The 14,509-nt window shown below is 39.4% G+C and overlaps 3 protein-coding genes across 8 annotated transcripts; 2 read left to right on the forward strand and 1 right to left on the reverse strand.

The window, feature by feature from the left end:
- The first annotated feature begins 1,255 nt into the window (after window positions 1-1,255).
- LOC115752443 (aspartyl protease family protein At5g10770-like) lies at window positions 1,256-3,457 on the forward strand. Its single transcript, XM_030690627.2, has 2 exons — window positions 1,256-1,629; window positions 1,967-3,457. Exons 1-2 carry the CDS (start codon window positions 1,554-1,556, stop codon window positions 3,256-3,258), a joined length of 1,368 nt encoding a protein of 455 aa, XP_030546487.1. The 5' UTR covers window positions 1,256-1,553; the 3' UTR covers window positions 3,259-3,457.
- A 2,254-nt stretch (window positions 3,458-5,711) lies between these two features.
- Window positions 5,712-9,099, forward strand: LOC115752413. 3 transcript variants are annotated; one of them, XM_030690582.2, is made up of 2 exons: window positions 5,712-6,052; window positions 7,333-9,099. In XM_030690582.2, exon 2 carries the CDS (start codon window positions 7,395-7,397, stop codon window positions 8,577-8,579), a length of 1,185 nt encoding a protein of 394 aa, XP_030546442.1. In that variant the 5' UTR covers window positions 5,712-6,052; window positions 7,333-7,394; the 3' UTR covers window positions 8,580-9,099. The 3 variants fall into 3 exon arrangements, with proteins under 3 accessions (XP_030546442.1, XP_048132329.1, XP_048132330.1); XM_048276372.1 differs by lacking the exon at window positions 5,712-6,052 and adding an exon at window positions 7,146-7,257; XM_048276373.1 differs by lacking the exon at window positions 5,712-6,052 and adding an exon at window positions 7,163-7,257 and having other exon boundaries at window positions 7,377-9,099.
- A 57-nt stretch (window positions 9,100-9,156) lies between these two features.
- On the reverse strand, window positions 9,157-11,382 carry LOC115752414 (ubiquitin-conjugating enzyme E2 11-like). Of its 4 annotated transcripts, none has more exons than XM_048276377.1 (3): window positions 11,173-11,382; window positions 10,433-10,663; window positions 9,157-9,644 (listed from the first exon to the last, which is right to left on the reverse strand). In XM_048276377.1, the coding sequence occupies exons 2-3, from the start codon at window positions 10,646-10,648 to the stop codon at window positions 9,414-9,416; spliced, it is 447 nt and encodes a 148-aa protein (XP_048132334.1). In that variant the 5' UTR covers window positions 10,649-10,663; window positions 11,173-11,382; the 3' UTR covers window positions 9,157-9,413. The 4 variants fall into 4 exon arrangements, with proteins under 4 accessions (XP_048132334.1, XP_030546446.1, XP_030546444.1 ...); XM_030690586.2 differs by having other exon boundaries at window positions 10,433-10,662; window positions 11,165-11,382; XM_030690584.2 differs by having other exon boundaries at window positions 10,433-10,657; window positions 11,161-11,382.
- Window positions 11,383-14,509: the final 3,127 nt, after the last annotated feature.

Consider the following 14,509-nt stretch of genomic DNA (forward strand, 5'->3'; position numbering starts at 1 on the left):
TCGTATGAAATGAAGGTACATAATAAGAAGCCAATTTTCTTGCTTTGTACGTGAAGGTGATCTTTGTGGTCCAAGAATGTGTGGAATCTCGATCACCCATTTCAATAATTTTGGATTTGGCCTTGGAAAACTCAAAATAAATACTTCAAGTGTCCTCATTTTCTCAAATAATGGTTTAAAGTGGATCTTATTTCAAATAAAAGCTTAAATTACTCTTACTTTTTCGAATAAGGGCATAAAGTGACCATATCAATCTAAAAAAACATGCACGACCTCACTAGCTGGTCAATGGAAATTTCATCCTTTACTTTTTTTTAATTGTTTTTTTTTTCTATTTTTAAAAATTTTAAAAAGCTCAAAGTTATAAATAAATAAAAAAATAGCGCTCTCGTCTACATTGCTTTTTTTATCTTTTAGATTTTTAATTTTTAATGTAATAAAAGTAAAGATTACTGTCTTTTGACGAAAATGCTATTGACTGTCCGGAATATTTAGCCGGCGAAGTGAGGCTTTTATTTGAAACATCCATGGTCACTTCGCATCCTTATTTGAAACCGACAAGTCTCTTCATGCCCTTTTTTAAAATAAGATCCACTTCATTCCCTTATTTGAGAAAATGAGGACATTTAGGCTCTTATTTGAATTTTTTTTTTCTATTTTTTTATGGTTGTTTATTTATTCCCATCTTAGTGCCAAATCTGTAGGCCTACCGTTCTTTTTCTTAATAATATCTTCTTCTTCTTCTTCTTCTTTTTCTGAGGCATGATTTGAGACCCTATCAGGCAATGGCACCACACCATCTTTCAGCCAAAATCTACGACCATGCTAAACCTCTCAAGTCACATTTGTTGCTGTTTATAGTAGGCCCCAGCATCTTGAATCTCCTGGAAGACAAAGCCAGCTTCTTTTCCAAGCCCACTTTGTAATTCTATCTTTTGAAGATTTGATAACTTACATTATGCAGAATCTACTCATGCTTATGACTTAGAAGGAGAACTTCGTACGAGTTAGTATGGTTTAGGACTTATGATTTTGTGCTTCACCTTTTTCTTGTTGTACGGTTGATAATCTTCCATGAAGAGAGCTTAGCCAAGCAATGACTTTTCGTCCTCATCTTTTGGGTGGGGCAAGCACGTAGGGTTGCATGAGTACTGTGAAAAACGACAGATAGCGAAACTCACCACTTCATGATTGAGCTGAAGTACTGAAAAAATTTGTTTCCCTAGTGATTGTCCATGTGGTGATTTAGAAAAGCGGAAAAAGAAAAAGAAGGAACAAACAAGAAAGATGTGCTTGTCTGAGAACATCACAAAAAGTGAAAATTGACACCTATCAACTTAATTGCTGTGTTGGTTGGAGTTGGAGGAATGTGATAGCATTTATAGATTCCTAATTGCAAAGGGGGCTCGTTGGCTTGCCTTCACTTTCTTCACAATTGTGCACCTCCTTTTCGGGTATCGAAAATTTGCTTGCTTTGGTGCGTGTTGCAGCAAGTGCTTTGATCCTGCCTTCCTCAAAGGGATAGAGGAAGCCTGGGTTTTCTTCTGAGGAATATGAAGATGGGTTCTCTTCTGTTCTTGATTTGCTGTCTGCTGCTAGCGAGAGCTGCTTCGGTTGCAGAGTTCATAGGCATGTCCTTTCTCTAGCGTCCTTCTCTTTCTTTCACACCATTAGCTTTCATTGAAAAAAGAAGTTTGTAATTCTTGTCAGAGCAACCGACTGGATCTCGTATCGAATTCTTGTACTTCGAACATCGGTAATTATCGAATAAGTTAGAACTAGTCCATTCGAATTGAAGAATCTGTTCTGTCTCGGTTCAAAAGCTTGTAAGCATTATGTGCAATGAGTATGATTCTCTTGTAAAGAGTTTTTTGCACAAACATGAGACTATAACTTGTGAACTTGATGTCGAATATATTAGGCTTTTTATGGCTTGATCTGGTTCTTAAGATTTCTTTTACTGCAGGAGATGAGGCAGCCATTTATCTGGATCTGTACCATGTTGATGGCTCCAACTCTCCCCTCGGGAACAAATCTCCAGAGCCTTTCGCCCATGTTCTCGATCGTGATGAGAATCGCATCAAGGCTCTCAGGTACCGAATTACTAGCGCAAAGGCGCGCAAACCTGGCGTCGTCTTGAACCAATCCATAGACATATTAGGCCCTGAATCCGTAAGCATCCCAGTGAACTCCGGCTTGTCTGTCGGGTCTGGCAATTACTACGCCAAGATAGGCCTCGGCGTGCCTGCCAAGTACTATGCCATGCTTCTCGACACCGGCAGCTCTCTTTCGTGGCTCCAGTGCCAGCCATGTGCGATATACTGCCATACCCAAGTCGATGCTCTGTACAACCCCTCTACTTCCAGCAAATACAAATCCCTGCCGTGCTCAAGCTCTCAGTGCTCGTCACTCAAGGAGGCCACTCTGAACGACCCCTCTTGCGAGGTTAGGACGGGCAAGTGCGTGTACACGGCGAGCTACGGCGACTCATCCTACTCGATGGGATACTTGAGCCAGGACTCGCTTAGCTTGTCCCCATCTGAGACTTTGCCTAATTTCCTTTATGGGTGTGGCCAGGACAACGAAGGGCTGTTCGGGAGGGCAGCCGGTATTGTCGGCCTGGCCCGGCAAAGTCTCTCCATGATTTCTCAATTATCTTCCAAGTACGGAAATGCGTTCTCCTATTGTCTTCCATCGGAAACCGCCACTGGGAACGGCTTCCTCTCTCTTGGAAGGACTTCACTAACGGCATCAGCCTTCAGGTTCACTCCCATGATAACCGAATCCAGAGAAAGGAGCTTATACTTCTTGCGATTGGGTGCAATTTCACTAGCGGGAAAGCCCTTAGCAGTCGCGGCTATGCAGTATAGGGTCCCGACCATCATCGACTCAGGGACGGTCATCTCACGCCTGCCTAGTTCGGTCTATGCTGCACTCAGACAGGCCTTCACCAAGATCATGTCGACAAAGTACGCTAAGGCGCCGGGCTATTCCATACTGGACACCTGTTTCAAAGGAAGCTTGAAGACTATGTCCGTTCCACAGATGCGACTTGTATTCCAAGGTGGCGCCGATCTTGCTCTGACACCTGCAAACATTCTCATCGATGTCGAGAAGGGCACTACTTGCTTGGCCTTTACAAGCAGCTCCGGAGACATGGAAATCGCTATCATTGGGAATCATCAGCAGAAGACGTTCACCGTCGCCTACGATGTCACCAATTCCAGGATTGGGTTCGCCGCAGACGGCTGCCATTGATCGGCAGCGCTTTCACCCATCGGATGTCATGAATTATGCAATTTATTCATACATGAGGATGCCACGAAATATACCGGAATCGGGGCCAAAAATAATGTTTGTTTCTTCTTGAAGTTGTGAACTAGAGGAAAGTAATGTTGCCTGCAATGTCAAACGTCTGTTTATGTACATATATGATATGATTTTCTGAAGGAAATGTAAAGAAACCACGTATCAGTGAAGAATTGCAGTAACTACATCTGGATCTACTGTATCAGTGAAGAGTTGCAGTAACTACATCTGGATCTACAGCCTTATTATTTCTCATTTGCTTTGATGTGATAGTATCTCTTAATATAGAGATATACAAAAATAAAAACGCATTTGGTTATCTGTCAATCATTTGAAAGAAAATAGAAGAAGCCTCTAAATATTGACGAGCAGGATTCTGGTGGAGTTACATTCGCGAGGTCTCTACAAATTGTTACCTTACAAGAGCTGCTTATGTGATTCGTGCGCGGGATGGGCCAAATGCGTTTTGAGTGACGGATGAAGGAATTGGGGACAGAACAGAACGAATGGGGGCGGATACCGACGGATGGATGAAAATGCAGGATAGAAACGATCAATACCGTGGCGTAGAGGAAGAGCCACCAGCCGATGATACAGAACGAAGAGATATAGTATGATCTACACTGAGGTGTAAAGGATGCACCATCAGCCGATGTTACAAATCGGGATTGACGAAGCTCACTACCAGGGCTTAAAGATATCATCAGCCGAGGATAAAGTGCTTTTTGGCTTATCACCGGAGAGTAATGCACTCTTCGAAGATATTAACTCAAACAGAGCAAAATATCTCATATATTTTCATTTATCAAACCATCAAGTCTGCGTTACAATAGAGATATCTCCTCATTATATAGAGGGACTCGGACATAGGAAGACTAATCATTAAAGACTCGACAACCAATCGACTAATAAAGATATCGGGACTAGATGAACACAATGAAAACTTAGGAACCAGAAAATGCAATAGTACACCTAGTAACTAGAAAAGCATTAAAAGACCTAGGAACTGAGAAAATGCAGTAATGAAATAAAGACTTTGAACCCTGGACTCTTCAGTCTTGTTCTCCTCCTAAATTTCGTCCACCATCATTGACCAGCAAATAAATATCTTGGAATATCACCAAATGAAATGGCTCAGAATAGCTTCCCATTGATATGTTGTTGGTCCGCATTGAAATCAGAAACTACTATGGTGAAACGACACATAATCAATAAGGAAGAATCAGTAACTCCTTAATCGATAAATCAGCCAATACTTTTTGCGTCGATAACTTCATTCTTGACTCATCGAAGCAAGCTCTTACCAAAATCTGCCATTGATTGTGCTAGATTGGTCCAAAATAGCCTTTGATACACGGTGGTCGGTTAGTAGACGTAGAATCGAGAATGAACTTGCATATCGATCTCTTGTTAATCCATCGACAACTCCTTTGTAGAATCGTTATCTTCAGCTAGGCTCGATTGAATCAAGTTGTGCTCGAAATTGGTCTTTTCATGCAAGGACAAAGATTGAACCGGATCAAATGACGCGTTCGGAGTCGAGCTTGAGAATCGATCAATATGGCCCGATGCTCCCTCATCATTATGTCACTGAACTTAAATAACAAAAAAAAGTTTGCATTTCAGTTCTTGAATAACTTTCAGTCCACTGAAAATGGGTTTCGCACTCAATACAAACCGCGCCGCGCAAACTGTGAACATCAAATCGACGTAATTCCCCTTGATTCGAATGCATGGAGAGCGATTTTTTTTTTTTTTCCCATCACTGAACTTGTACCAAAGGAAAAATCAACGATACAACAAAAATCAGAGGCTAAACGTGTAGTACTGACTGCTTCTTAGCCTCGTCTACTGGTTCGTTTTGAAATCCTACAACTCACAAGTAGAAAACTAAGAACATATTATCTATTATGTATAGGTGGCGAAGTCGGAACTTAAGAGAGTGTTCGCTCTTGTGCTTGCCGCGCGACACTTCTCTTGAGCTTTGTGCTTGTCGCCCGGGACGATACTCAGTATTGTGTTGCCACGAGGCCCAATAACCTTATCGATTAATCACATGTTATCTTGGCACTCCCATTACGGATATAGTCAAAATTTAAACATTCTCAAATGTTAAAAGAAAAAAAATAGAGATGTCTGTACTCTAGTGTACCACAGAAACACCCTAGCTCAGAGAGATCAAAACAATTCACAAAAGATGAAAATTTTGAACTTATTCTATGGACATCATAGCCAGTGCAGTGACCTCATGTGGATAAAGGGCCTCAGGGAACGTGCCAGCCATCTGATGGGCACACAGCCTTGAGTGCTTACAGGCTTTTAACATAGGTGAATGTCATAATATAAAATAACTAACAGACCCTCTTAGTTTAATTACATTTGTGTTTGGTTGGAAGATTTCAAAGTTTTGAACTTTGATTCTTTCCTTGTCTGTTATAAAACGAGTCAATTCTTGTCCAACAGCCTGCATTTGACTTTTCTGCCACCATTCCCACACAGCTGCAACGCTATGTGGTTTCTCCAGGATCTACCACTCTGCTAAAAGTTCGCCTCTCTCTCTCTCTCTCTCTCTCTCTCTCTCTCTCTCTCTCTCTCTCTCTCTCTGGCACCTTTCACTCCCTCTTATGCCTCCATGTCCACGCCTCTCCTGTGAACTGAAAGTGGAAGTCCCAATGCATCCAAAGTTGGTCACGACCGGCTCATCAGCGACCGGAGACTTCCCTGTTCGACGAACGGGCGTGTGGTACGTTTATCCGAAAGATTCATCCATCTTTCTTTTGTTCCTTCTTTGTGTCCACTACCAAGTGTATTGACTTCCATGAAGATCTCTCTCTCTCTCTCTCTCTCACTCACTTGGCATGCTGCAGAAAATGGACCTGAATGTTTCATCTGAAGAAGTCATCTGCTTCTTGCTTCCTAGGAATCTAGTTTTCTCTTTGCTGGCATAAAGAATTGGTCTCGAGACAATCTATTTCTTTATTCATGCATCACTCAGAAATCGACAAATACAATGAAATTATACTTCCCAATGCTGCAAGGCAAGATTTGATTGTTCTCTTTCTGGTACATAAATGTCTGGCAACTTCGACAAGAATTACTTCTTCTTTAGACTCTGAAAATTTCAACTTGCGGGTGCGTAATGAATCCAAGGTCCCTGGAACCCCCTTAAGATTTCGCGCTTTTCACTCAGCTAGAAAATTGGATGTGAAAAAATTTCTCTTTTCGATAAAGAAAAATAAAAGTTCTTGCGTTATTAATGAAAAACAGAAAATCTTTTAATAGGTTTCTCTCCCTGAAAGATACTTGCGGAAGAGAAGAGACCTGGAAGTTCATCTTGAAGACGAGTTGTTCTGTCCAGTCCTTGTTTCCTGGAAATGAGCTTCCCTTTTGCTTGTCTAGGAAAGTGGAAAAAGTGTGGGGCTTGTTTTCCATATTCCAATGTCGTTGAGCAATGAGCGACAATTAAGAAATGTACTTGTACAAGCTAAAAGCATAAAGAATATAGAAAATTCAATAGGCCTGCAATGTGCTGCCAAAACAACTACCAGCGACATCGGACTGACAAGATCACGACATTCGCCGCCTCGTTTTTGTATGTTAATCCCATATTCAATAACAACTCCAAAGTCCAAACAACTAAAGTTGGAACTTCATGTTGGTTTCTGCATGTTCTTTCTGAGCGTTTGTCTTTCTCTAATGGTGCAGATGACTTTTAATAGGTTGTCTCTTCAAAATCTTGAATCTAGCTCACCCCATTTCTGAAATTTTATAATGATTGTTTCTTTCCTTCCTTTTTTCTTTTCTCTAACAACACTTTGCTTGAATCGCTTGTAAGCTAGAAATCACATGTATGTGAGAGATGTAGTTAAACAGACGTACTAGACAATAAAGTGACAATGGGAAGAACAACCGTGCCTCGCGCTCTTCTACTTGCTAATTAAATAATGGGTTAGTGCGAATTCAAAAGCTCAAGACTTTCCCCTATTTCAAGGAGCTAAACCAAATTTCTTATCCTTTGTGCAGATGCGATAACCCGATAACAATCATCAAGAACTTGACTTCTGCAGATAGTTACCTCAATCAGAATGGGCTGCATTTCCTCAAAAGTTGTATCACGGTCAATTAGCTACAGAGAAGAGCTGAATCAGGGTTCGCGGAGTACCGGAAAATCCATAGTAGCGCTGGAAGATATATTCAGCTCTAACAAGGGCAGTGACCAATTCCTCACGCTTGTTTGTACTGCTAACACGGTAGCCAACCGGCTCCGGTGTGAAAGTATCAATTCAGAGTCGAAAACAAGCCCCAGATCAACCAAAGCTACTTTTGAGATCGATAGAAATTGTGATTGCTCAGCAGTTTCAGAAGGAGGAACAGAAGGAAATCGCCCGAAGCCAGCAATTTCTCAGCTCTTCCATGAAGATTCAGAATCCTTTATTGTTGAACCTCCTAAACGGTCCAGAAGTTGGCATTCATTTTTTGAAGAAGAGATGCCTTCAGCTAATGCTGAGAACTATGGCAAGAGTAGAGATAGATCCGAGTGGGAGTACAAAGGTGTAGGTCGTTCAAGAAGCTTTCATACGGTTGAGGAATATGATGCACTGCTGGCTAGGATTTTGTCAACAAGCGTTTCTCATGATGATTATGTCGCAGAGAACCAAGAGAAAACACCACACACTGAATCTTCAATGCACAGCGATCAGAACAAGTACAATATCAAGACAGAGGATAGAGCACCACAGAATGATGATGTTTTGGTGGACAAGAACATTGCAAACGATGAACCTGTCATAGATTACTCGATCACGGTATTGGTGTCAGGATCAGAAACCAAAGAAGTGATCCCAAGTTCACTGGAGTCCCGCACAAGCGATAAGTTAATTGCCAAAGATGATGTTGCTCAAGAAGAGAGATGCATGATAGAGAGAGGATTCAAGAGAAAGGTCATTGCAAGAGGGCTTGAATCGCTTGCAATCCCAAGCACGGTTGAATTGCCAGCAGTTGCAAGCTTAAGGGAATGGCTCCCTGCAAGAGGGCAAGTCTACTCTCCTGGAACCTACACAACTCCTAAGTTTGGCACCTATTCTTTACCGGAGTCGGAGAATCTAAGCGAGGCCACCGAGGACAACATCTTCACCAAGGAATTGGTGCTCGCCATTGAGGAGCACATGCAAGAACTAGAAGCAGAAGAAGAAACAATTCTCAAACAAATTGCAGACAAATGGGAACGGGAAGGTGCCAAGGAGAATCTAGATGAAGTTGCTACAACCTAGAGAGATGAAATTTTTTTTTTTTTTTATTTTGTGGATTTGGATATTAAGCAAGTGTATGGTCCAAGTTAGAGGAGAATTTAGGATTGTCTCTTAAGAAATTAGTGCCTTCGGGTTGTAAGATACATTGAAGTGAGAAATATATCTTAAAATGAAAAACGAAAAAGGGACTGTAAGCACACTCATGCTATTCGTCAAATGCACTGCTTCATCCAGCTGCAGCTATAGTCCATGAACATGAATGTTTCACAACTCCCGTCTGATTAAAAGATCCAAAGGGGCATTTACAGGTCCTGCAATTAAAATCATGACTTTTTAAAAGTATGTTTCAATGATGACTACCTCATCACTAAAGAAAGTTACTCATACTACTAGAAGAATCTGAATATGACATTTGTCCTTCAGTATTAGACATGGACCTGATAATCTCAACTATGCATGGAGACAGCAGTTCGCCGAGGGCTACAATCACAGCACGGATCATTTTCAGAAGAACATAAAAAGGAGTTCTACTACAGTATGTCAGAGAGTCAGAAGATTCTTGAAAGTTAATATTCGCAGCAAGACCATCAACAGACAATTTCCACAATACCCAATCTGACATTCAAGTAGATTACCAGTGTACTGAAGAGCCAAAAAGTGACAAGCACACAAACAACAACAATCAAAGCAAAAATAGTTCTGCAGAGAAAAACTTCAGACACTTATGCTGGGTTTGTTTCACCATAATCTAGATTCCAAAACATGCTTATCAGCATTTTCAATTGCCTACAAGTCTTTCAGTCATCAAGTAAGTACAGTTTCCAACAAGCATCTTAACATGGCAGGACCTGATCTTTAACCCATGGCGTACTTCTGTGTCCATGCCCTGGCCGTTTCCTCGTATCGGTTTCTCTGGTGTTTGTATATGTGAGCAATTTCAGGGACTAGAGGGTCGTCTGGGTTGGGGTCAGTGAGAAGAGAGCAGATGGAGAGAAGGACTTTTGAAATGGTCAATGCTGGGCTCCATTGTTCCTTGAGAATGTCAAGACATATGCTGCCATTGGAGTTGATGTTGGGATGATAAACCTACAGTAGACAGAAGAATAGGGACACAAGTATGTCACGATGCTAACTCTGATGAAACTACAACAAAAACAAATCTAGAACGACACCCCTATATACAAATAATAAGAGTAGCTTCAAAATCAATAAGAATAACTTTATTGACATATAGATTACTGCTGTGCATTTTATTCCTTTTGCCAAAAATCAAGACTCTGTGGCCAAGCCGAAAAAAGATGCTACTTTGACGTGTCCATCTCTTGAGTAAAAAGCCTCTACAATTAACCAAGATGGTGACTAGAATCGGAAGTACAAGTAAGCGGGATCTGCGCTGATTGATAACAGTTTGGAAGGGCATGTAGGCGCAACTTCTTGACAAAGAAATATTGTGTTTTATACCATACAAGAATGTCAATCGAATAATTTCAACCTTGTTCATACAGAAAGTCTAACCTGAAACTCCGACAAAACAACAACAATTTACCCCATAGAAGCAAGCATGAGGACATGAAATACTGTGCTAAGGACTGACATGCTATGTGACCAGCCAGGTACAGCCTATCAGTTCTCCAACAAACAAATGGACAGTTTCCGGTTCTCCGTTGTAATCAGTCATACAAAGTACCTAGTCGCAGGGACAATGACTTGGTTCTACAATTTAAGGGAATAAGAACATGCAATCAAATTCAGAAATAAGGACGACTGAACAATTTAAAGAGAAGATGTGCGCAGAAACAAAAACCAGCATTAAAAAGAGACAACATTATAGCAGACAAAACAAAGTTACAGGTAAGAAGAGGTCATGAAATAACCTTGGTTTGGAAGTTGACTTTGGGAGGTTTAAACGGATAATCGGGCGGGAAATGGATCATTATGAAGAATACACCACCGGCATACGGGCTATCGGGCGGACCCATGATGGTTGCTTGCCAGTGGAAGAGGTCTTCTCCCACCGGCCCAGCACTGCATGAGGTTGGAGGGTCTCTCTGCAAATCCTGTAGTTCCTTCTGAATTCTCTTGCTAGCCATCAATTGGTTCTATGCTAAAAACCAAAAGAACCCAAAAGATGTCAGCACTGAAAAAGGATTTCAACACATCCATACATAAAATTTCAAGAATTTCATGGCAGTGGTTGAGCTCAAATGCTAATCAAGTGCCCAGTGAAACTAAATGCATAACGATTCAGCTGAGCGAAGAAATCACCTTACCAGGGAAAAAGTAGAAAGCAAAAACAATAACAAAGGTCCAAACTTTACAATTGTTGAAAAAGCACAAAATACAGGTTCGTTTTCTTTTTCTTTGAGACAATATTGAAAACCCAACTGAGCCCAAGCACAGAAAATGCCAGCACCCAGGAGGAATTACCATCTGCCCCAGCAACAAAAGAAGCAAGTCAACACCAAACAGATAAATATCAACTGTATCACACACCATCTAAGTTTAAGGTGGGAAACTAGCAAGAACCGGATCTGAAGCAAAGAAGGTCAGGCAAAACTAACGAGAGAGAGAGAGAGAGAGAGAGAGAGAGAGAGAGTATTACTAACAAATTATACCAGGAAGTAGAGGGAGATATCAGGAAGAAGAAAGAAGAAGTGAAGTTGAGTCTTGGCTTTGAGGAAGAGGGATTTGGGAAGATAGAAAGCTTCAACTGAGGCTTGTGGACACAGGAGGAGGGAGGGAGTATTTGCGTTGACTAACCATCATCATCTCCATATTAAAATGAATTATCGGAAAAGCATCTCGTCCATTTCCGCCGGATAAGTAGAGCAACTTGTCTCTGTTGAAGGAATTTTATCCAGAAGCTTGAAACTTGCTCAGCCAGTTGCCCCACAACGTTGTTAACATATTATATTATGAGTAGCTGGCAATAAATGCTGAATTTTTATTTTTATTTTTCCGTATGGGATGGTGAAACTTTGTTGCTGCCATAGAAGCTTGACAAAATGAAGCAATGTTATTTATCTACATCGTTAGATAGAACCTCAATGATACAAAAACTCCAATAAACATATCCCCAGAATTTATTTTTGTAAAAAGTTACCCATAGAGGTGCTTATTGATTTAATTATTATTCGCTTTGTCGCGCTCATTCTTAATAGGGTGTGCAAAGGAACCGAGAACCATCCAAACCACCTCGGAACCGATGATTCCTAAAAGAATCAGTCTAATTCTCAGTTCCAAGTGTGGAACCGCCTACCCACACACCCGAATTGGACTAGTAATACATAATATATATTGTTTAATTTATAATTTTTTTAAAAAAAATCTTAAATTCTCAACTTGAAATTCAAGCATCCCCTCACAAACTCTCATTCTCACCTTGATCTCTCCGTCTCCATCTCTTGACTCGGGGCTTCAACTTCCATCGACCCATGACCTCACCTCTCAACTCCTATCGACTCACGACCGCGCTTCCGACTGTTCATCGCCCCTCTCCCTCACTCTAGATCGCCTCCATTTACTTGGTGGGACCAGTTCTATGAACCCACCTAGGAACCTAATCGGATCGGCGGTTCAATTCCCAATTAGATCCATGGAACCAACGAGCGGTTTCTCGCTTCAAATTTTCGAAACCGCCCACTTGGACCATGCTTACCCATAATTCTTAGACATAAAATCTTAGATTTTATCTTATCATAATAGACAAAATATTACATCAACAACCAGCAAATTGCTATTGATGAGTAAAAATAAATTGAACTATGTTTTAAGTAAGGTATTTTTATTTAATAAATTAATTTAAGACAAACACTTTGTTTAATTTTACGTGGTTATGGTGTTATAGTTGTATAACATTATCAAACAAAATTTCTTGGGCAGCGCTATTTTCACCCCCATTTTGGCTAAATCACTCTTTTTTCCAATCAACAGACTGAAATACTCTCCTCTCTCTTCCATTTATTATTTCTTTTTTTATCATCCTAACCAACATAACTGCATTTATTGCTGTTTTCTCTTTTAAATTATCAATTTGACAATAAAAATGGCAAACTACACCCGATAAAATATCTTCTTATCATGGATCATGTTATCACTTTGCCTAGAAATGGTAGTTATTTTTAATTTATGGTTCTATTTTTTAAATTACAAAAGTTATATGAAAGGTTCGAAATTTCTAGTTATAATGGCTTTTCAACACACGATTAATTGCTTATTTTTTCATGAAATAGTTTGATGGAAAATTTATTTCAAAATTGAAAACTACAACTCAATCTAATTATTTAGTAGATTTTGACCTTATGGGTGATTTTTTGAAATAAATATGTAGATTTTTAAAGTTAAACATAGCTGATTTGTGCTTTCTTTTGAGCTTTTCATGATTTAATATACATTGCAAGATGGGTTTGAAAATTTATTTACATATTTTGCACTTTCAAACTTGCATGAGATTTTTTCAGGGAAAAATTTTAAGCATATTTTAAAGTTTTGATCCACTTGCTATTATTAGTTACTTTCTTAAGGAATTGAACAATAAGAAGTTTCATGTTATTTCTATTATGCAATTATCCTTTGTTCGGATATGGTATTAAAATAAGTATATTTGACATTTGATGAGGCTTTTAGCAAATTATTTTTTTTCAATTTTTTTATCAAGATTGGATAAATAATAAAATTTAATTTAATTTTCAACTTTGAAACATAGTTTCAATCACACTAGTAAAAAAAAAATGTACTTAATTGTGTGTTTATAGGCTGCCATAAATAAAAATTTCTTGTGAATGAAAATATGAGACTGCAAATTACATTTGAACATATTCTCTAGTAAAAAAGATAATGAAATATCGTAAATTAATATCTTGATGGGTGTAATGGAGCATTTATATTATGAAATTAAGAGACATGATAGAAATAAAGAAAGTTATGTGGATTAGCCTGATAAAAATAGAAATAATAAATTGAACAGAAAGGGAAGGGTATTTCGGTAAGTTAATTGGAAGAAATGAGTGTCTTATAGTTAAAATGGGGGTGGAAATAGCGCCACTCAATTTCTTGAGAAGCCACTATTCGAATATTTACAACCTTCAACAAATGCATTATATGATGCATAGTTGGCAATAAATGGTGAAATGAATTCTTGCTATATAGTTTGACCTACATATTCTATACTTAAAGTTATAATCATCACCAAATTATACTCAATTATCTTTTGAATTCCCAAATTACAGTGCATTTCGCTGCTAATGCATAACTGTTGCCCTAAGGGCTCCAAATCAAATCTTTTGTAATTTAGTCAAGCAACCTCCACCATCGTCCATATTCTTGGAAATAAACTCACTATGTAAAAAGGAGCTTTTAAAAACAACCTTGTCAGCTTATGGCTTACTGATTCTCGGTATATGAAAGATGTCAAACTCAATACATTGATAGTGTGGGTTATAGCCGAAAGCAGTATCAATGCATTCTTGTGTGAATAAATTATAACTTCGTTGACTACAGCATTCAATAACACACTCAGAAGCCAGAAGCCACAACAAATTAAAAACAAAAAAAAATCATGTTGAAAGTGAAAGTCATCCTAACCCTACATTTCCCAAATGCCGAACCAAACGCACCCCTAGGATAGAAACGAAAATTCCATTGAAGATCATGAGTCATGCCGACAACGGCCGACAGGGATGATAATGCCCAAAATGCCATGGAACAAAACTTATTCCCACATAACCAAAACTGTTGATCCAGAATCATGCTGACATGAGTTCTCCAAAATCCGTGGCTTCAGAGACAATTTCAATCTCATGGAGTTGATCACATGAGTTCCATACCAACAAAGATGAGCCGAAATGATAGTCTGACTATTTATATCCTCATGAGGCACAAGAGCATCGCTAATGAGAAGAGAGCAGTATATAGTTTTGGCGGAAGTGAAAAGAGCCACAAACATCCACGAA

The sequence above is a fragment of the Rhodamnia argentea genome, chromosome 3 (assembly GCF_020921035.1).
Source record: "Rhodamnia argentea isolate NSW1041297 chromosome 3, ASM2092103v1, whole genome shotgun sequence".
NCBI lineage: Eukaryota > Viridiplantae > Streptophyta > Magnoliopsida > Myrtales > Myrtaceae > Rhodamnia > Rhodamnia argentea.